Here is an 18,355-nt window from a genome sequence, read left to right as displayed (position 1 = left end):
GTCTGGTCCTGAAATGGGCCTCTGGGTGAAAAGGGAGAACTGGTGAAAGTCTCCTTTCTCCATGGGGAAGAAAGAAACTCAATACCGTTCCTGCCAATTCTGCAGAAATCTTTTCCCCATTTTTCTGCCACTGGAATGAAGCAGCTGCCCTCTAGCTGTGGTGTTTCCAAACTACCGAAGACTTATTGTCTCGTGACTTTTTAGCATGAGCCAGCTTAACAGTGTCTGAACAAGCTGAGTGACTCTTCAGCAAAAAAGCAGCAGCTAAGCATGCTGAACATGGCTTCTGGGATTCTTTCCAACCCCTCTGCTAGTAGTACATAGAAGAGAAATCTATATTTTCTTCTTGTACCGAAGTCATGTTTTGAGTGGCTTTCCCAATATGTTAATTCTGTGAGTGCACTGGCAAGCACAGGTGAGCTTTGCTCCACTAAAGACAGTGGGACTGACCTCCAAATAAATAGTCAGAGGATTATGCTGTTAGAAAAATGCAGGCTGACTGGGCTAAGAGGCCATGAGAGGGAATGACAGTCGTTTATAGCTATTTCCTAAATCAGAAATTTCCTAAAGTATTACTAGCTCTGAAAGGTGGAGAATCAACATCAGCAGCAATAACAACGACAATGGATCAATCCACCACAGGATGAAGGCCTCTTTATTGACTGTTATTGACCATGATTTACCTTGCTGGTCCTGTGCAGGTTGGTAAATAGTAGTTTTTTTACTCTCTAGTCTAGGAGTCAAAGAGAGTGATTGGCCTAAAGTCACCCAGCCAGCTTCCATGCCTAAGTGAAGTTTAGAACCTGTGATGGAATGTGAGGGTGACCTTGGAGAATAGAGGGAAGAGATGCTGCCAAGGGAATGATCAGATATAAGGAAAGGAAGTCCAAGAGAGAGTAACGGTCAAAAGAAGAAACTTAGGAAAGACTGGCCCTGACCACTCAAGCAATAAACAGGGAGGGCGGGAGATTTGTACTTCCAGACTTGCAAGATTCTGTTACTGTAAGGTAAAGGTAAAAGTTTCCCTTGACATTAAGTCCAGTCATGTCCGACTCTAGGGGGCAGTGCTCATCTCCGTTCCAAAGCCGAAGAGCCGGCGTTTGTCCGTAGACACTTCCGTGGTCATGTGGCTGGCATGACTACACGGAACGCCGTTACCTGCCCGCCAAAGCGGTGCCTATTAATCTACTCACATTTGCATGTTTTCGAACTGCTAGGTTGGCAGGAGCTGGGACTAGCAACGGGAGCTCACCCCGTCACACGGATTCGAACCGCCGACCTTCCGATCGACAAGCTCGGCAGCTCAGAGGTTTAACCCACAGCGCCACCGTGTCCCTTCTGTTACTGTAGCCTTACTTTAAAGAAGAATTAGTTCATCTAGTTGTGTTTCCTGTCTGGTTTACCTGGCAGGGCTAACAGAACCGGAGTTTCCCGCTCCTAGTTCAGCACCTTAACCACTATACCATACCGGCTCTCAGATTATTAAAATAAAAAATTAAAGTGTCTGTGTTCTGGGGTCATGCTGGGTCTCACCTGCGGCTCTGGAGGAAACAGGGCTTTTGAAAGGCGATATAAATTGCGCAGATTAAACTGAATGCTGGTATTGGTGACTCTGAGTTCATGAATGTTCGTGGAACTATCTCGTGGACAAATATCGCTCTCCCCAGAGAAAGGGGACACGGTGATGGTGTTCTTCAGCTCATACCGAGGCAGGTTGTCAGAAATCCCTCCATCAACATATCTCTGGGAGAAGAGAAAATTTGATGTTAGCTTTTTTTTTCTTTGCCTTTTTTTAATAGTTCTCGATCTGTTCTTCCCCTCTCAGATCTCTAAATGCACATAGATAGCTGCAGATGCAATGGCACATATTTGCTTATATAATGCAGCTTGCTAGAGTGTCAAGCAAAACCATCTCCGGGGGTGGGGTGAGGTGTGGCAGATAAAGTGGCAAATGACAAAACACTGATTGCAATGTCATGACACAAGCTTCTGCTGTTATGTCCTTGCAGGGTACATTGCAATGCAAGAACAAAAGGGCCTAGCTTGCATCATCACATCACAATATATTATTTATTTAATTAATTTTTATCCCACCTTTATTATTTTTATAAATAACTCAAGGTGGTGAACATACCTGATACTCCTTCCTCCTCCTATTTTCCCCAAAACAACAACCCTGTGAGGTGAACTGGGCTGAGAGAGAGTGACTGGCCCAAAGTCACCCAGCTGGCTTTCATGCCTAAGGCAGGACTAGAACTCCTGGTCTCCTGGTTTCTAGCCCAGCACCTTAACCACTGGGCCAAACTGGTTCTCTATATAATACATCATTTGGTGTCCCTGTGGGAAGGAATGTACACCCATGGCATCAAGAAATCAAGGGAGTGAGGTTTTTTACTCCCCAATAAATTACAACATATTTCTGTAATTTTAGTAAATGAGATCTTTGCTAACCCTGTTCTATCTAGTTGGGTGTAGGAATGAGCAGCTTCTGAGTTCTATTCTGGAATTAAAAATAAACTGAAGAAGAGGTGATGGAGGCATTTTTCTGAAATAAAGAATAGTCCCCATATTACTCTTATTATTAGCAACTTTATGTAACAACAGCAATACATCAATAAAGAAATAAATCCATCTTTTTTATCTGTGGCCTTTTACTTATTTCCCAGGAAGTAACAAACAGTTCGTGCTGATCTCCTTTGCAAGCTTCCAGGCCATAAAAATGAAGTTAAAGAAGTACAGTAGTCTATAAATACATGCTTAAAGAAGTTTTCTTCTTCCCTTTTTATTCACTTGAAGATGTTGTCAATTGCTTAATGTGCCTTCTCTAGTTGTTCCTTTTTTATTATGAAGGTTGGCACTCAGACAAGTCAGCCATCAACAGGCACAAAGAGGTAAACAACATTTACATACCATTCGAAAGAGACAATAGAAAAGCCAAAAGACCAGAACACCTCCTCGCCAGCAACCAACACACAGATAAGCAGGGATTAACACCGGGATTAACACCAGACAATCAATCAAGCAGTATACAATGCCCTAATCAAGGAAGCACCAACCCAGTCAATCAACCAAGCAGCAGACAACAGCCTAACCAAGGAACTACCAAGGAGAGAACCACACCCCCACCCACACTGGCAGGGCAAACTACTGTATATAAACAGAGAGCAAACCCCACTCCTTTCTGGCACTGAAGATGTTGCCTACTTGGGCAATGAAATGTCTGCAAAAAAACAACCAAGCTCAGAGAGCACCGAAGACTCCACAGTTCAACCTTGAGCTACAGATATTCTCTTTGATTGGTCTTCTCTAAAAGTGAAAAGAACCAAAAGGTTCGTTTTCCAAAACTTATTTGTCATGCCCTCTCACAAAAGATTCTCTAGAGCCGAACTGAATCTCAAGTGTATCAAGTGATACAAATATTAAAAACAGAAAAAAGTTCAAAGTTGAGTGGAAGCTAATTGGCAAGAGGTAGAAGCACACCATGTTCTCCAGCAACCAGCATGTTGGTAAAGCCTTCTGCAAAGCCAGTTCCAGGAAACTCAGTACACTGCTGTACGTTAGCTATGCTGGATGGACAGTTAGGTTGGGGCATCCACTGCACAAAAAGTCAATCAAGACTTTTGCCCTTGCAATAAGATCAGCTTCTGCTTTTCATCCTTTGTTCCCTTTAACATCCTCTATATTTCTACTTTAATCAAAGAACAATAGCTGAATAGATAGAAGAGGCAGCCAGCATTGCAGTCCTGTATTACTTTTCTTTACTTTACATTTTAGACAAAGTCAGGAACAGAATCTGGCTAGAGGGTGAAATTGTTCCTCAAGCCTGCTGAGGGTTGGGTAATGTGACTGGGTGGGCCCAACTGCCCCTCCCAAGCACCACCACACTGCCATCATGCCAGTTATTGGGAGCTGCTTTTTTAGGTTGCTGGAGCACCTCGAATTATGAATCTGACTTTGGTTCTCACCTAGACTACACTGTTGACTAGTCAAATCCCAGTGAGCTGCAACTTCAAGGCTCTTCAAACAACCCTAAAATAGTGGCTCCCCATGGTTTCCGGTGCAAAGATATGCTATCTGCCTTCATCTCTTCTTCCCTCCTGCATTAACCCAAGGTTTCCTGCACTATTCACCTTTCTTATTGCCACAGAAGCTAACTTGGAGACTTCGGAACATCACAACCTCTCTAGGTAACCTACCTCACTGGACTTTTATTGAGGGGAAAATTTGGGGAAGAGAGTGCTACATCAGTTTTCTTGAGCTCCTGGAAGCAAGGCAGGATACTGCACTAAGTTAGCCAAATAAAATGTAAGATTTCTCTTTGTTTGTATGCATGTCTGTTTGTATGAATTAGCACAACAGAGTAACTAAGAGGCCGAGCTATGAACTGAGAAATCCGTTTCACTTCTGCTGTCAGTGACTTTATTTTAAAAAGTTTTATCCAGCTTTTCTCCCATAGGGTTCTCAACGTCACTATGTAGGCCTCAGCAGTCTAATGTTTTCAGGCTTCAGCTTCCATTTTTAATGTGGGAATAATAAAACTGACCATCCTTGGAATGGGTATGGCTTGCTTAGTATCTGTGCTTTACAGACATTGTTGACAATAGGGCACTGACTCTGCAGCTAACAGTGAAAAGTCAGGAGGATCCTAATGTCCTCAAAATACCTCCTCAGGCGGAAGGACTGAAAATGGAAGTGACTCATTGCTGTTTGTGGCACAGCCAGAGAAACAGCCCAGGAATCACATGGTTTCTCTCCAAGTACTAGCGGAATATATTTTCTTCACCCCCCAAAATTTACGAAGTTTAAAACAAACTCTAATGGCAATGCTGAAGAACATTATAGGGTCTGTAAGGGATCCCTTTGTGACATCAAAGTCCCAGGTTCAGTCACGGACATCCTAGTCCAGGCAGCTCTTCAACTTCAATCCAACATTGTGAAATTTCCTTTGTAGCAGCAGATGTTTCCTCCAAAACTGTTGTTCAATACTTAACCAATATAGAAAAACAAACACTGACAGCAGTACATTTTGGTTCCATTCTGTTAAACCTAAATGAAGTTTTGCTAAGGATATGTTACATCTATAAATGTTATGGTCCAGAAACATAAAAACTGATGCTACAAATAATACTATTGCTTTTTTTTTTCCTTCCTTTTTTGGAAAAAAAAGTCCTGTTTTTCCTCCCTAAGTTTTCTGTTCTTCCCCCTCTAAGCTTCAAATCTCTAATTAGATCTCAGCAATCAAGGGGGAAAAAACAGTCCTTTGAGAATAATTTGATTACAGCTATCCATTGCTCCAATCACTTTGCCAGAATGATGAAGCATATTGTGTCAATTTCCCCAGTCTCCGCATTTCCTCTTGCCCTCTTGATGAAGCAGGAGAGGCTCCTGTAGCACAATACCAAACACCTGGAAGTTAAAACACCCTGGTGCTGACTTACCACTCCTTGAAGACTTGGAGGGATCAGGCCACAATATACTGGGATGAAAGTGCTGCAAACACATGCCTGAGAGAGAGATGGGAAAACACCATGTGAAATAAGTGAACTAGCTTGAAAAGCCTGCACTATCTGCAGATGATAAATCTAGGCAGAGTATGAAGTAAGAAAGGAGAACGTCCATGACCAGAGTAGGTCACATCAACTCTGCTGGGAGACTGGCACTTACAGCTTCACATTCAAAGCTATTAGAAAGCCCCAAAGTTACTACTTGCCTGGACAAGCTCTTCTTTGGAGTTGAACTCAGATAATATGACATTTTCTCCATCCGAAACCCGGGTTAATGAAATGCCTAAACGTCCGCTTGCCAACTCATGTGCGTTGCCTGGCAAGGTTTTGTATAGGCAGGCACGGATGATTTTCACCAGGTTGAAGGATGGGTGCAAAGGGCCAAGAAACCTCTTCCGGGCCTCTTTAGAGACATCAATGATATTTGCTCCAGCATCACCTAGTATAATAAGAACAGAGTACATTATGAATGATTAGGGATCAGGCTGCAATGCATAAAGTTTTAATCCACAGATTAGCTTATTCTCATTTTTATTCTTAAATTATTAGATTTGTATCCCACTTTTTTTCTACAACTCATGGGGAAACTCCCTTCATTTTAATGACTCTGCAGTGAAGGCTGGGCTAAGAGATGGTGACCGACGCAAAGTCCCCCAGTCAGTTTCCATGCCTGAGAGTGGATTTGATGTGGAGCTCCCCAGTTCTAACCTACCTCCTTAACTATTAAACTACACTGGTTCTAAGCCACAGTTGCCGAACCATGGAATTAATGAACAAACTGAGGTTTATACAACAAAGAGAACCAAAATCCAACAGCTATGGCTTAGCATGTTGTGTGAACCAGGCCATGCATTGCTGCCATCCATTTTCAAAATCACCATTTGGTAAATTTCTTTTGTTGCAATCATCTGAAGAAGTTATGCAATCAAGCAAATCATTGCCAAGTTAAACAGAAAAGACACGGTTCCTTAAAAGTTGCACATCATAAGCACTTAAGGAGATTTAGGCAGCACCTACCCACATCCCACGTGTTATATATTTAACATAACACACATGCATGCACACTACATATATTTTATATATTTTAACCTCTTGATTAAAAAAAAATAGTAACCTTAGCCTAGATGACCATTTGCACACCTCATTAAAACCTAATTAAATTCAAATTAAGTAATCCTGAGCTTCTCCAAGGCGTATCTAATTCTTTCCTTATATTGATAGAATCCTTTCTGCAGGCCAAAGTTATGCCTTTAGGCTCCCTCACCATAAAATGTGGCCTGAATATTGATAGAATATTAATGTGACAAGTATAGCGTTCATAATTTTCTAAGGGTCATTCATTTAACCTATAAAATACCCAACGGGAAGCAGATTGCAATATAGTTCCCTTTTATCCAAAACAGATACTTATCCTCAATCACAGTAGAGGCCACTCTGCTCACACTTTTTGACACAAAGTGTACAAAGAGTTTGGTTTCTACTTCTATGTTATACATGACAAGAAAAACTACCTAGCACATGTTAATTGGACACAATATAAATTAAACATCTAGATAAACTGCTTTGGGAAAAACAATAAGAAGCATGATTTCCGTAAAAGTACACACCACTTGTCAGGTTTTCCATCCTGGGCTAGGAGCACATCACAGCCTGATACCGCTGAACAAGTCTTCTAATCCATTGACAATGTGTTAACTATTAAACCCAGCACTGTTTTCAGAACAATGTTGTTGTGCTGCCCAAAGTTCTCTTTATCAGCCATCTCTGAGCTGGGAAAATTATCTCATTGCTATTCGACCTTTTCCCCTAAGACCAAAGTTGTTTACCTTGTACTGTTTCTCCTGCTCATCACAAAAAATATTCTCAAGGTTAAGCAGAGCTCAACTGACTGTGCTATAATGGGCTGTGCTATTTTTTCTTCTCTTCCTTTATCCATAGCCAATTTGCCCAAGGCACACACCTTTCAATCAAATACCATCCCTAATAGTCTCGCCTAACTTGAAACATGACTACATGGTTTTATTTTGGGGGTTTGTGCTTTCAAGTCAGTCTTGACTCCTGGCAACTACCTAGGCAAGTCCATGTACAGTGGGGCTTAAAAGTGTGTGAACCCTATTGAATTTTCAATATTTCTGCATCCATATGATCTAAAATGTGACCTGTTCTCCACACAAGACCTAAAGCTAATTAAAGAGAACCCAGGTAAACCAATGAGTCAAAAACATCATACTTGTTCCTTTATTTATTGAGGAAAATGATCCAAAGCTACATATTTGTATATGTCAGAAGTATGTGAATCTCTAGGATTATCAGCTTGAAGGGGAAATTAGAGTCAGCTGTTTCAGTCAATGGGACTGGAAGATTGAGTGAGCAAAACCCTGTTCACCCCACAAGCAGCAGAAGCCATGTCCCTCCCTGAAGTCACACCAAACGGCATGTAATCAGCAAAGGCATCCCACGTGTTGTTTTCCATAGGAAGAAAAGCAACACGTGTACAGCTATGCATGTGAAGGCTCCTCATTGCATTACATGGCTGTCATATGCTGCATCAGGCACTGTCAGTATGACTTTGGAAGGGGTGGGGTACTCCTCATGATTCCCACGGTGAGAACTAACACCTGAGCAGAGTTTCTGTCATCTCAGGAAGCACCAATGTACCTCTCAGAACACATAAATCGTGCCTTTTAAACTTCAGGCTCTAGTTTAGCTATATAAATTCTAAATTTCCAATTCTAAACAGAAGTGTGGGCCAGCAACTCTACTGCTTGTTCCATTCTGCTTCTCATTGGTTCCAGCAAATTTCAAATTATCTTGAAATTAGGAAAAAGAAAGTTTCCATGAATACTCAAGGATGAGCCACAATTTAATCCCACGCAATAAAGATATTGCAGCATCCTTTTCAACACCAAAACCTGAGCCCAAATTTCTTTGTTTTTTGAGATGGAAACTAGCAGCAACCCTTTACATTAATTTCCACAAAGGAATTTCCAGGTTAAAAGAAAATATTTTTTAAACTGGAATGGTGTATGAACAAAACTTAACTGCACGGCCTTTTATTATCAAGCAACTCCAGAAGTACATTTGTAGAAATCAGAAAGCAGTTGCTTCATTCTTGGCCTCCCCTCTGAACTGGAGTGGGTCAGAGGTCTGATGGCAGAAAAACAAGGAGACACCCATTTTCTCATTTCCTCTGGAGCACTCTAGCTAGAAAATCTTGCTGAAAAGTGTGTGTGTGTGTGCACGCCCCCTTCAGCAAGATTTTCTATACATATGATGGAGAGGAGAAAAGCTGGCAGATGTAAGCCTCTAGAACACAAAAATCAATTCAGCTTGAACCATGAGGGCCTGTATTAATTCACCTGCTACCATCATAAGCTTTATTCAATCACAACTTGAACATCGGATAATGTAGCCATAATACAACACCTACAATGAAATGCTGGGAATCAAGGACACCATTGCTACAGAAAAGAATGAAGAACTTCAGCCAGATCCTCCCAATTCTGCTGCTTGCTCACTTGACAGGCTTCTATATTGGTCTGGAGAGAACAGAGCATCCAGCAAAGCATCACATATGAATAAAGATGCCACAAGAATACTACATATTGTAGTGCATTGGTATCAATACTGAAATCTAGGGACATTAACAGATAACCATTTTTAAAACCCTTCTTCATTCTACTACCTGTAAGAGAAAATATCCAAAAAAAGGAAATACCTTGATTAGGACAACTGAAAATTTACAAAATAGTAACTAGTTTTTATGTTTAAAAACTTTTAATTTAGTATATTATTGTTCTGTTTCTCTCTTCCACTACAAAGCAGATTGCTAAATGGATCATTATCGGTACAATATTAATCTACAACCCATAAGTAGTGATACAAGCTACAACATATACACAGATCAAAGTTGAAGTCCTTTGCTCATTAGTAAGCCCGTTATTAATATTTCTATTCCTGAACCCTTAAAAATATGCACCCAAAACCAAATTGCTGGTTTTGTTTTAACAAAACGTACTGTACAATTCAGAATTCATAGTTCCATCAGTGATGGCAAGCCATCCTGGTCCAGTGGTAGCAAAGCAGCCCCAAACCATGATACTACCACTGCCTTGTTTCACAGATGAGATAAGGCTCTTACACAAGAATGCAGTGTTTGCCTTTCACCAAGCATAACTCTTTTCATTCAAGCCAAAAAGTTCTCCTCCTTCCACAGAACATTCTTCCAATGGCCTTCTGGCTTAGTCATGTGGTCTTTTGCAAACTGTAAATGGGCAGAAACGTTCTTTTTGGGGAGTAGTGACTTTTCCCTTGCAACCCTGCCATGCACACCGTTGTTGTTCAGTGTTCTCCTGATGGCGGTCTCATGAACACGGACATTCACCAATGCAAGAGGCCTTTAGCTCCCTAGATGGTAACCTGGGCTTCTTTGGACCCTGGCACACTTTGCTCTTGGTGTAATTTTGATTGGTCGACCACTCCTGGAGACAGGGCCGCAACTAGGGGGGGCAAGTGGGGCATGTGTCCCGGGCACCATGCGGTGGGGCGCCAAAATGAGTGGGGGGGCACCAAAATGGGCGCAGAATCCATGTTTTCCCCAGGTGACACAGACCCTAGTTGCGGGCCTGCCTGGAGAGGGTAACCATGGTGTTGAAGTGACTCCATTTGTACATGATCTGCCTGACAGTGGACTGGAGGAGTCCAAACTCTTTGGCAATGGTAACCTTTTCTAGCCTGGTGAGCATTTTTCAGAGGTCCTCAGAAACCTCCTTTGTTTGAACTACGACACACTTCCACATATAGCTGTGTTGTGAAGATCAGACTTTGAGAGTGAATACCCAGAATTCTGTTCTTTAAATAAGGCAGGACCTCCACACTCACACCTAATTACCATCCCATTTTTTGAAACACTTGACTCTAATTTCCCCTTCAAATGAACTGATAATCCTAGAGGTTCACATACTTTTGCCACACACAAATATGTAGCTTTGGATCATTTTCCTCAATAAACAAACAAGTACAATGTTTTTGACTCATTTGTTTAATTGTGTTCTCTTTATCTAATTTTAGGACTTGTATGGAGAACAGATCACATTTTGGGTCATATTATGCAGAAATATTGAAAATCTGAAAAGGTTCACAAAGTTTTAAGCACCACTGTATGTCTAGGATAACAAAGGTCAACTGACTTCTTCATCTTCAGTCCATCAAAACATATTGATCATGACGCATATATAAAGGTATTGCATCTACTGAGAGCTAGGTGAATATACATTAAGGTAACTAACTAAATAAATATTGGATCATTTGGGCAAAGCTGTGTACAACATCTGGATGCACCTGTATAACATATGTCATAGTTAAAACAGCCCAACCCATGTGCAGTAGACAAGTTACATTTCGCATTTTAATAGCTGGGTTGCTGGGGTGTAACAAAAACCTTTTAACAAATTAAGACAAGCCAGAAGAGAAAATAAATAGCATCTTTTCACTGAATATGTTGGAGGGAGCATAGCTTTGCAAAACACGAAGAGATGCTTCACTTATTGAGAGCACATCAACCTGCAACCTTGGCAGTGCCAAGGCAGTAGCCTTTAGAAAACGGATAGTAACAGATTGAACTTCAGACTTCCCAGAAGAGAGCCCAATTTTGATGTCCTGCCAAAAGGGGATTGGATTTATTCAGATGGATTCAAAGTCAACAACAGCACTGAAGATAACTGAACCTTGGAAAATGCTATGTATGCACACACCCACAAACAAACTTTGGCTGGAAAGGCCATCAGCTCAGCAAGCTGAGATTTGAGAATGCCAGAGAGGATTATCAATGAAAGTTAGAGAGGTCAAAACAATGGTGGAGCAGGAGGAAGACACTCCTAATATTAAAACATATTACTCAGTATTCCCAATACTTTAATTAGTTCACATTCCTAGTGAACAACTATTAAAAACATACACTCACAGTTTTGTATTTGCCTAATTACTTTCCTTCCCAATATTATGGGGCATCTGCTCTGTACTTTAAGCCAGGTTTATCTACCCTGCTCCAAGAACAGCAAAGGTAGAACTGGTTCCCACAGATTCTCTCATTTTTCACACTCCCTGTCCCAAATACTCAGATAGTCTAATCTGAAGTCCTTTTAATTTCTGACAATTTCCTGACACTTAAATCAGTAGAGAGATGTTGAATTTGAAGCACCAGAAGCTCCATTGTCAGGAAAGGTCAATTTGATCTGAAACTATATTTTGGCAGAAAACAACAGAAGTAAAAACATCATCATACGCATATAAAATTTATCTGGGCAGTCACTGACAATACACATTTTGGAATCTATAACGCTTCTTGGAAATGCTCCACTACAGAGTAAAGGGTGCTACCTCAAGCCAAGGACATTCCAGCTTCATTTGGAATTCCAAGATGTCCTACACAGAGGACACTTTATCATATGAGGCTTCAATTGGTCCAACAGGAATATAACACTGTATTGGTGAGAAAATACACAGTTGCAAAAAAAAAAAAAAGCTATCTCCAGAGACTGCCACATATAATTACTCATATGTGAAAATCCTGTAAGACTGGCTATGTTCATGAAAGGGTGCATAATTTACATTTAATATTTGCCATGCCTACTGAATACAGTTCCAGCACAAGCCTGAAATACATATCCCAATTTTCAAAAAGTCTTCTGCTTTACTTCATACATTCACATAGAGGGCACATTCATGGACATCTTTAAACTCAAAATATAAACAAAGAACTGAATATGAGAGTCATTCTTTAAAGACTGCCTTAAGCAGAATTCATTAGTTGGGATGTGCACACTTCAAAGAAAGATTCAAAAGTGCTTCAGATCTCAGGAGAGTACTGCTCTACTAGACACTGAAAACGCCTGACTTTTTCCAGACTTGCACATGAGCCTGAAAAAGAGGTTTCAGCTGCTTCAAGACTCAAGTTAATTTTAATGAATCCATTCTTTAAAACAGTTGCAGTTTTTTCAGGCTCTTCTGGAAAAAGTCTTCTTTAACAAACAGGAGGGATCTGCTATGCTTGTGCAAGGTTCGAAGAACTTTTTCCAAATCATTTTAAAAGTGTGTGCAATCCTATACAGTAGCATTCTTCAACAACCTGAAAACTTGTCACACAGAAGACAGCAAATCACCCCGGAGTATAGAACACAGAACAACAGATTGAAGTTGCAGGAAGGCAGACTTCAGATCAACACTAGGAAAAAACTATAAATATATTCAAGTATACATTGGTCTGTCTGGGGTGGTGATGTTTTAAAATGAGTTCTTCCACTGAATCTGGAAATCGTTGAATCAATGAACCAATTGCCCGAATGGCCCTTTGAAGCTCAATGACTTTGCCTTCAGCGTTGTCCCTGCTGGACAAGAAAATAAAAACCAGCAGTAGTTACACAGCTGGTATATTCAGGGGAAGAAATGCAGCACAGAGAATAAACCCTTATTCTTTGTCCTTTAAAAAGTATAGCTTTGAGATATCAGAAATCCTGACATTACTGAATAGTAATGTTTTGCAGAGCTACAAGGGCCATTACGGTAAGCTTTAAAAACGGACAGTTCAGGGAGCAAACACGTGGTTGGTTTAGAAAAGCTCCATGTTGCAGAGAATGTCTGATCTAATATTAGCCTAGACATGCACATGATCCCAGCCAACAGTCACAATTGATTGTGTGATTACCTGATGGGATGTTGTGTTGGGATGTAATGCTGGGGGAGTAGAAGTCATCCTCTAAATTACTGTATTCCTCAAAACAAAAACTTTATGCCTTTTTTTTTATAACCCATCATACTTCATATCCAGGAGCACTGAAAAGTCCAGGAACCATCCTCAAACAATGCGAATTTTGCCAATTTCCCACATGCTCCTTTTCCAAAGTATCTTCTGACCTTCCCAAGTTGACTGTGTCATCTTATTCCAAAAAGATGTGCCAAGGCTATCCTAAACTACTTGATGATCTTTCTCTGCACTATTTGGCAATTTGTTTTAGATTGTATTCTTCCTCTTTTCACATACCTCACATTTGTTCTAATGATCTCTTACATCACCCAGCCTTTGTTTCCACTGAACTGCTTTTGCAGCAAAAGGCAGCGATAGGCAAAAATAAGACTGCCAGTGATGGACATGAAATCAACTGCAGCACAGCCTGGAAATAACGTCTACAGGGCATACAGCCCCAAAGGCCAAGAGGCTGGCTTCTCTCTGGGAGAAGGGAGGGACAGGTTTCATTTAAAACCCTTTCCTAACCCAGCAGCTCCAGCGTCCTCGTGCAGGCCTCATTTGCTAATTTGGTGAATTATACATTTAGCAGAGGAGAAGACACTGTCCTTGAAAAGTTGAGGCAAAACCCACCGAAATAATTAAAACCTAGAAGTGGGAAGTGAACTCAGTTTGCCTGAAAGGATTGTCAGCCAAAGAGAGTTTGAGAGTGGGAAGTGGATGAAGCAAGATGTCACACGCAGGCATAAAAAGATACTACTGGGAGTGTGACACAATCACTCCCTTTCCTCCCAACATTGTATGATTTCTTTGAGTAGAAATCCCATAATGCACCACACAGAATTCAAAGTTACACATGTTACACAAGTAATTGGCCACAGCAGATGTTTGCTCTGCAAACAAAAAATATGTGGTTGCTGATAATACTTGACACACAAATGTTTTGACCAGTATCTCGAGTCAGCAGCGCATTGATGGAAACTACCGTCAACCATTAATTTATTCATTTAAATATGCACATGCTGCCCCTCTCACAATTTGACCAAGCGCTAGGGCAGAAACCAGGGGACTGGAACAAAAGGTTAGCACTAAGTGCAGAAGTCACGTTCCCTGGGAACAATCCATGCCCAGACCTCCCTTTGCCCATCAGCACCAAGATGCTCTTGCCTGCCCTCAACCCCCACTTTCTAGTTATGCCCACTAGAGGGAAGATGCAGGGGAGGCAGCAAATACATTACTTCAGTACCAATTAGCTAGTTTTCCATTCCACTTTTCAAAGGTACCTGAACAAAGGGAAGGCAAGCCAGGATGAGCATTTAGGTATCACTGAAACTACTGGCAGTCTTGCCCACCCATCCATTCCCCGGGCTTCTCCTCTGTCAGTTCCAAGGTGAGCTATTGTGCAGCTTTCTCATCCAGAACAAGCCTCAGGAAAACAGCAAGAAGTTCAATCAGACCTCTGACTTGAGTTGTGTAGGTCCTGCTTTGTATATGGATGGCCATGCTAACTGGAGATTAAGGCAGCTGAAGTCTAAAATATCCCCAGGACATCAGGCTGGAGAAGCAGCCACAGGAATAGGTAGACCTAGTTGCATATTGGGTAGATTCTCACATTAAGTAAGTTTTGGCTCAGCATGAGGTATCAGTATCTCTTTGACAATGTAAAGACTCCTTTCTGTCAAACTCAAGTCCTGATAATTTCATGGAGAGCACCCTGTAGTTGTCACGTCACTGATCTTGAATGGGATGTCTTCCAGGATGGTTTTTTTGACTTCACGTGCAATGAAGGAAATGCCAAATGGATCCCAATCACCTAAAGTCATATGGTAACTGAGGTTTTTGAGCTGCAGGGACTGAAAGTGCCAAGATTCCAGAATCTAGAATTTACAGTTCAGAATTTAGACCAGTAACCAACACATTAAGAGATAAAGGTTTTTGCCTTCCTTGATATTTAAGTTTGCCAACTAGCTCTTTATCACTCCTAAGGTTACCAGGTGAAAATGTGGTGGCTGTATCATCCAGTTAGTAGAGTAGACACCATTAACAGGGTAAATTATTATCAGTTGTACCTTTTGCATGTTGCTTTAACTTCCCTGTTTAAAATTCCTCTATCCCCCACAAATGTGCACATACACATACAATGTAATATTTCATGCACCTGGTTAAGCGGATGCAGATAGAGCAGGGTTCCTCAAAATCGTCAACACTGACCACCAAGGGTCAATGGGACTATCCATGGGGTTGATAAATGGCTGGGGGTTGAAAGGGGATCAGTAAATGTTTGGGGGTCAATAAGTGATCAATAAGTGATAGAAGGTTGATTGGGGTCAATTAATTTGGGGTCTCTGTAGGGCTCCACGCCAGTCCCTAATCCTGAAGGTAAGGTGGCTGGTGCCAAGACAGTGTTACCCAGGATTGGATGGGCAGCCAGCAGTGAGAGCAGCCTTGAGTTGTCTCTCTCAGCTGTGTGTTGTTTCTGGCCTTGTTCACCAGTGTGCTTGCGCTGTGTCTATGACCTTCCCCCTTCCCCCTTGTCTCTCTCATCTCCTCTGTCCCAGGAAGTATATATATATGTGTAGTATTCCTGTTCATCTCCCATACTTAGCATATTCCCTCACCTCACCAATCTCCAACTAAATATCAGTGCCCCTGTTGATGCTCATCAGATGCATCCTTCCCATTAATGATACCAACATTTTCAGTAAAAGAGGTATGTTAAATCTTACATTTTTCATATTTTAAATGTCACCTATTTTTATGAAGTCATTATTATCTATTATACCAAAATTGTTGCTGTTATTATTCATGGTATTATTAGTTAAAGTAGTATTTATTAAATTATTTTCATATAATAAACGTTTGGGGGTCAATGAACTATCTGAAACTTCATGAAGGAGTCGATGAGCTGAAGAGTTTGGGGGCTCCTGAGTTAGAGCCACACAACTTCTTTTTGGTGCAATAGACTAAAGCCACTGTAGCACCTACACTGTAATGCATTATTGCTCTTTGTGTTGCACTAAGCCATGTTTTGCTTAACCATAGTTTACTGAATAAACTATAACTTATGAGATTTATAGTAAAGCCATAACAAATAGTTCGCTCTTCTCAAAGCAAATCACAGAATGGCTTTATGTTGCACTCAGGCCATTGCAAAGGCCAGTATGACCAAAGACATACATCAACAAGGTTTAATCTTGCATGCTCACAGAGCAGCATTTTCATGGAAGTAGACATAAAGGATCCTTAAGAGAATACTGATGTCAGAAGCCCTGATGTAGGGCTTCATAGGCTGTTTGTCCATATGCCCAAGCCATGTGGACTTTCTGGGAATCCAGCTAGCGCACTGAAAAATCAGGGTAGCCCTGGAGCAGGCTGAAACAGCGTAGACCTATATGGAAGAGAGAGGTGGAGCATTTGGGTTATACATTCTGCATTAGCATTTTTGCAAACAGTATTATTGTATGATTAAGAGGATTCAGCCAATATAAACCAAGAAGTTTACCATGCCAGTTTGCCATACTGCCTTTTTCCTTTTGGTTTGGATTTGCTGTCTTCTGTGAATGCAGAATAACCAAATATTGTTATGATACAACACAATATAGTTTATTGAAAAAAGAACAACTAAAATCAATCTAATTCATCGGTCCCTTTAATCATAAAAGTATTTGAAGGTTGCTTAACAAAGTTCTTAAGCAATGTTGCCTCAGCCCAACACAGAACTACACTGGAATATTAAATTTTAATCCTTCTTGGGTTTGTTTGTTTTTTTAATCACCAGGTTTTAGCACGCATAATGTATCAAATGTAGTAAAACATTAAGGCATAATCCAGCCGTACAAAATGAACCTTCTAGTTTGGTTCTTACTTTAAAAAGGAAACAGTTACATTCAGAGCATCTTTAAATGAAAGGACAGAGTAAGTAACTGCATCAACCGTAGTTTCTAAATCAATGGAAATAGCAGTTCCATTTTATTCTGCGTTGTTCAGCTTTGCCTTGAATAATGTGCCCAGTCTGGGGCATCATTCTTCCAGGATTCCGAAAAACTTGAAGAGGTACAGAGAAAAGCAATGACAATGATCTGACAACTAGACATTGTCTTCTGAAGTGAAGGAAGTGGGAACATTTAGACTTGAAAACAGAAGGCCAAGAGAGGGATTGATAGTACTTCAAATACCTGAAAGGATGTTACACAGAACAAGGTCAAGACCTACCGTATTCTCTACATTCCAGGCCAGAAAGCAAATTACAATTGACTGCTAGGAAAACTTCCTAATCGTAAGAACTGAATAACAAATACTGATAGAATTTCATATATTGCAGAACCTAATTTCCTACAAAAGTTTTGCTGTCTCAAATAAAGAAAGCATTGCTGTTGGGCAGATGAGCAAATACATGCATTCAGTACAAACTACAATGGTGAAAAATGATGAAATGTGCTTCACGACATCCCAGGGAAACTTCAGCTTTTCATGCTCAAGTTCTGATGACATTTGAAGTACATAACTCACAAAATTTGTGTTGTGGTATCACAATGCATGTTTCATCACTTGTCTCCCCTTGCCCTTCCCTACAGCAAGATAATACAATTTGCTCCCATATTGCCCAATACTAGAATGTTATTGTACTGTAAAATGTTTTGGGAGTTACTTAATTAAGCGAAGCTTAATTAAATCACTTGAATGGAATGATAATCTCTATTGATTCTCAATGCATCAGAATCAGAATTGATTTAGGAACAGGACTACCAGCACTGGTACTTTATAGGAAGAAGAAGAAGAAAACATCCCTTCCTTTGGTTCACAAAAACATCCCTGCACATCAGAGAAACATGAATCCCATACAGTTTAAAGTGCACATTTATTTTAATTCCATGAACCTGTAAGATTAATATGCAAAAGCAGGATAATCCAGTGGAACAGGTTGAATAATGCTACATAAACCATACACCAGAGTAAAAGTAATAACAGAACAGCAATTATTTGGGGAAATGTTGCAAAGGTAAACACACTATAGACTAAAGATGTTGGATAAAAGAGTATTTAGACCATACTACCCCAAACAATGCATGAAATTGCTGCTGCAGAATCTGAGAGGAAAAGGTAGGCCTCA

At 40.6% G+C, this 18,355-nt stretch overlaps 1 protein-coding gene across 1 annotated transcript in view; it reads right to left on the bottom strand.

Annotated features, from left to right (window-relative positions):
* Nucleotides 1–18,355, bottom strand: part of PNPLA2 (patatin like phospholipase domain containing 2) — a 52,822-nt gene that overhangs the window by 17,063 nt on the left and 17,404 nt on the right. The window contains exons 2-4 of the mRNA XM_063289314.1: nt 5,711–5,943; nt 5,439–5,504; nt 1,534–1,743 (exon numbers count right to left, since the gene is read on the bottom strand). Of these exons, the coding sequence (XP_063145384.1) occupies nt 1,534–1,743; nt 5,439–5,504; nt 5,711–5,943 (509 nt within the window). The remainder of the gene's footprint in view (nt 1–1,533; nt 1,744–5,438; nt 5,505–5,710; nt 5,944–18,355) is intronic.

This window comes from Candoia aspera, chromosome 1 (assembly GCF_035149785.1).
Source record: "Candoia aspera isolate rCanAsp1 chromosome 1, rCanAsp1.hap2, whole genome shotgun sequence".
NCBI lineage: Eukaryota > Metazoa > Chordata > Lepidosauria > Squamata > Boidae > Candoia > Candoia aspera.
The sequence above is the reverse complement of the archived record's forward strand: the minus strand, read 5'-3'. Positions and strand labels throughout refer to the sequence as shown.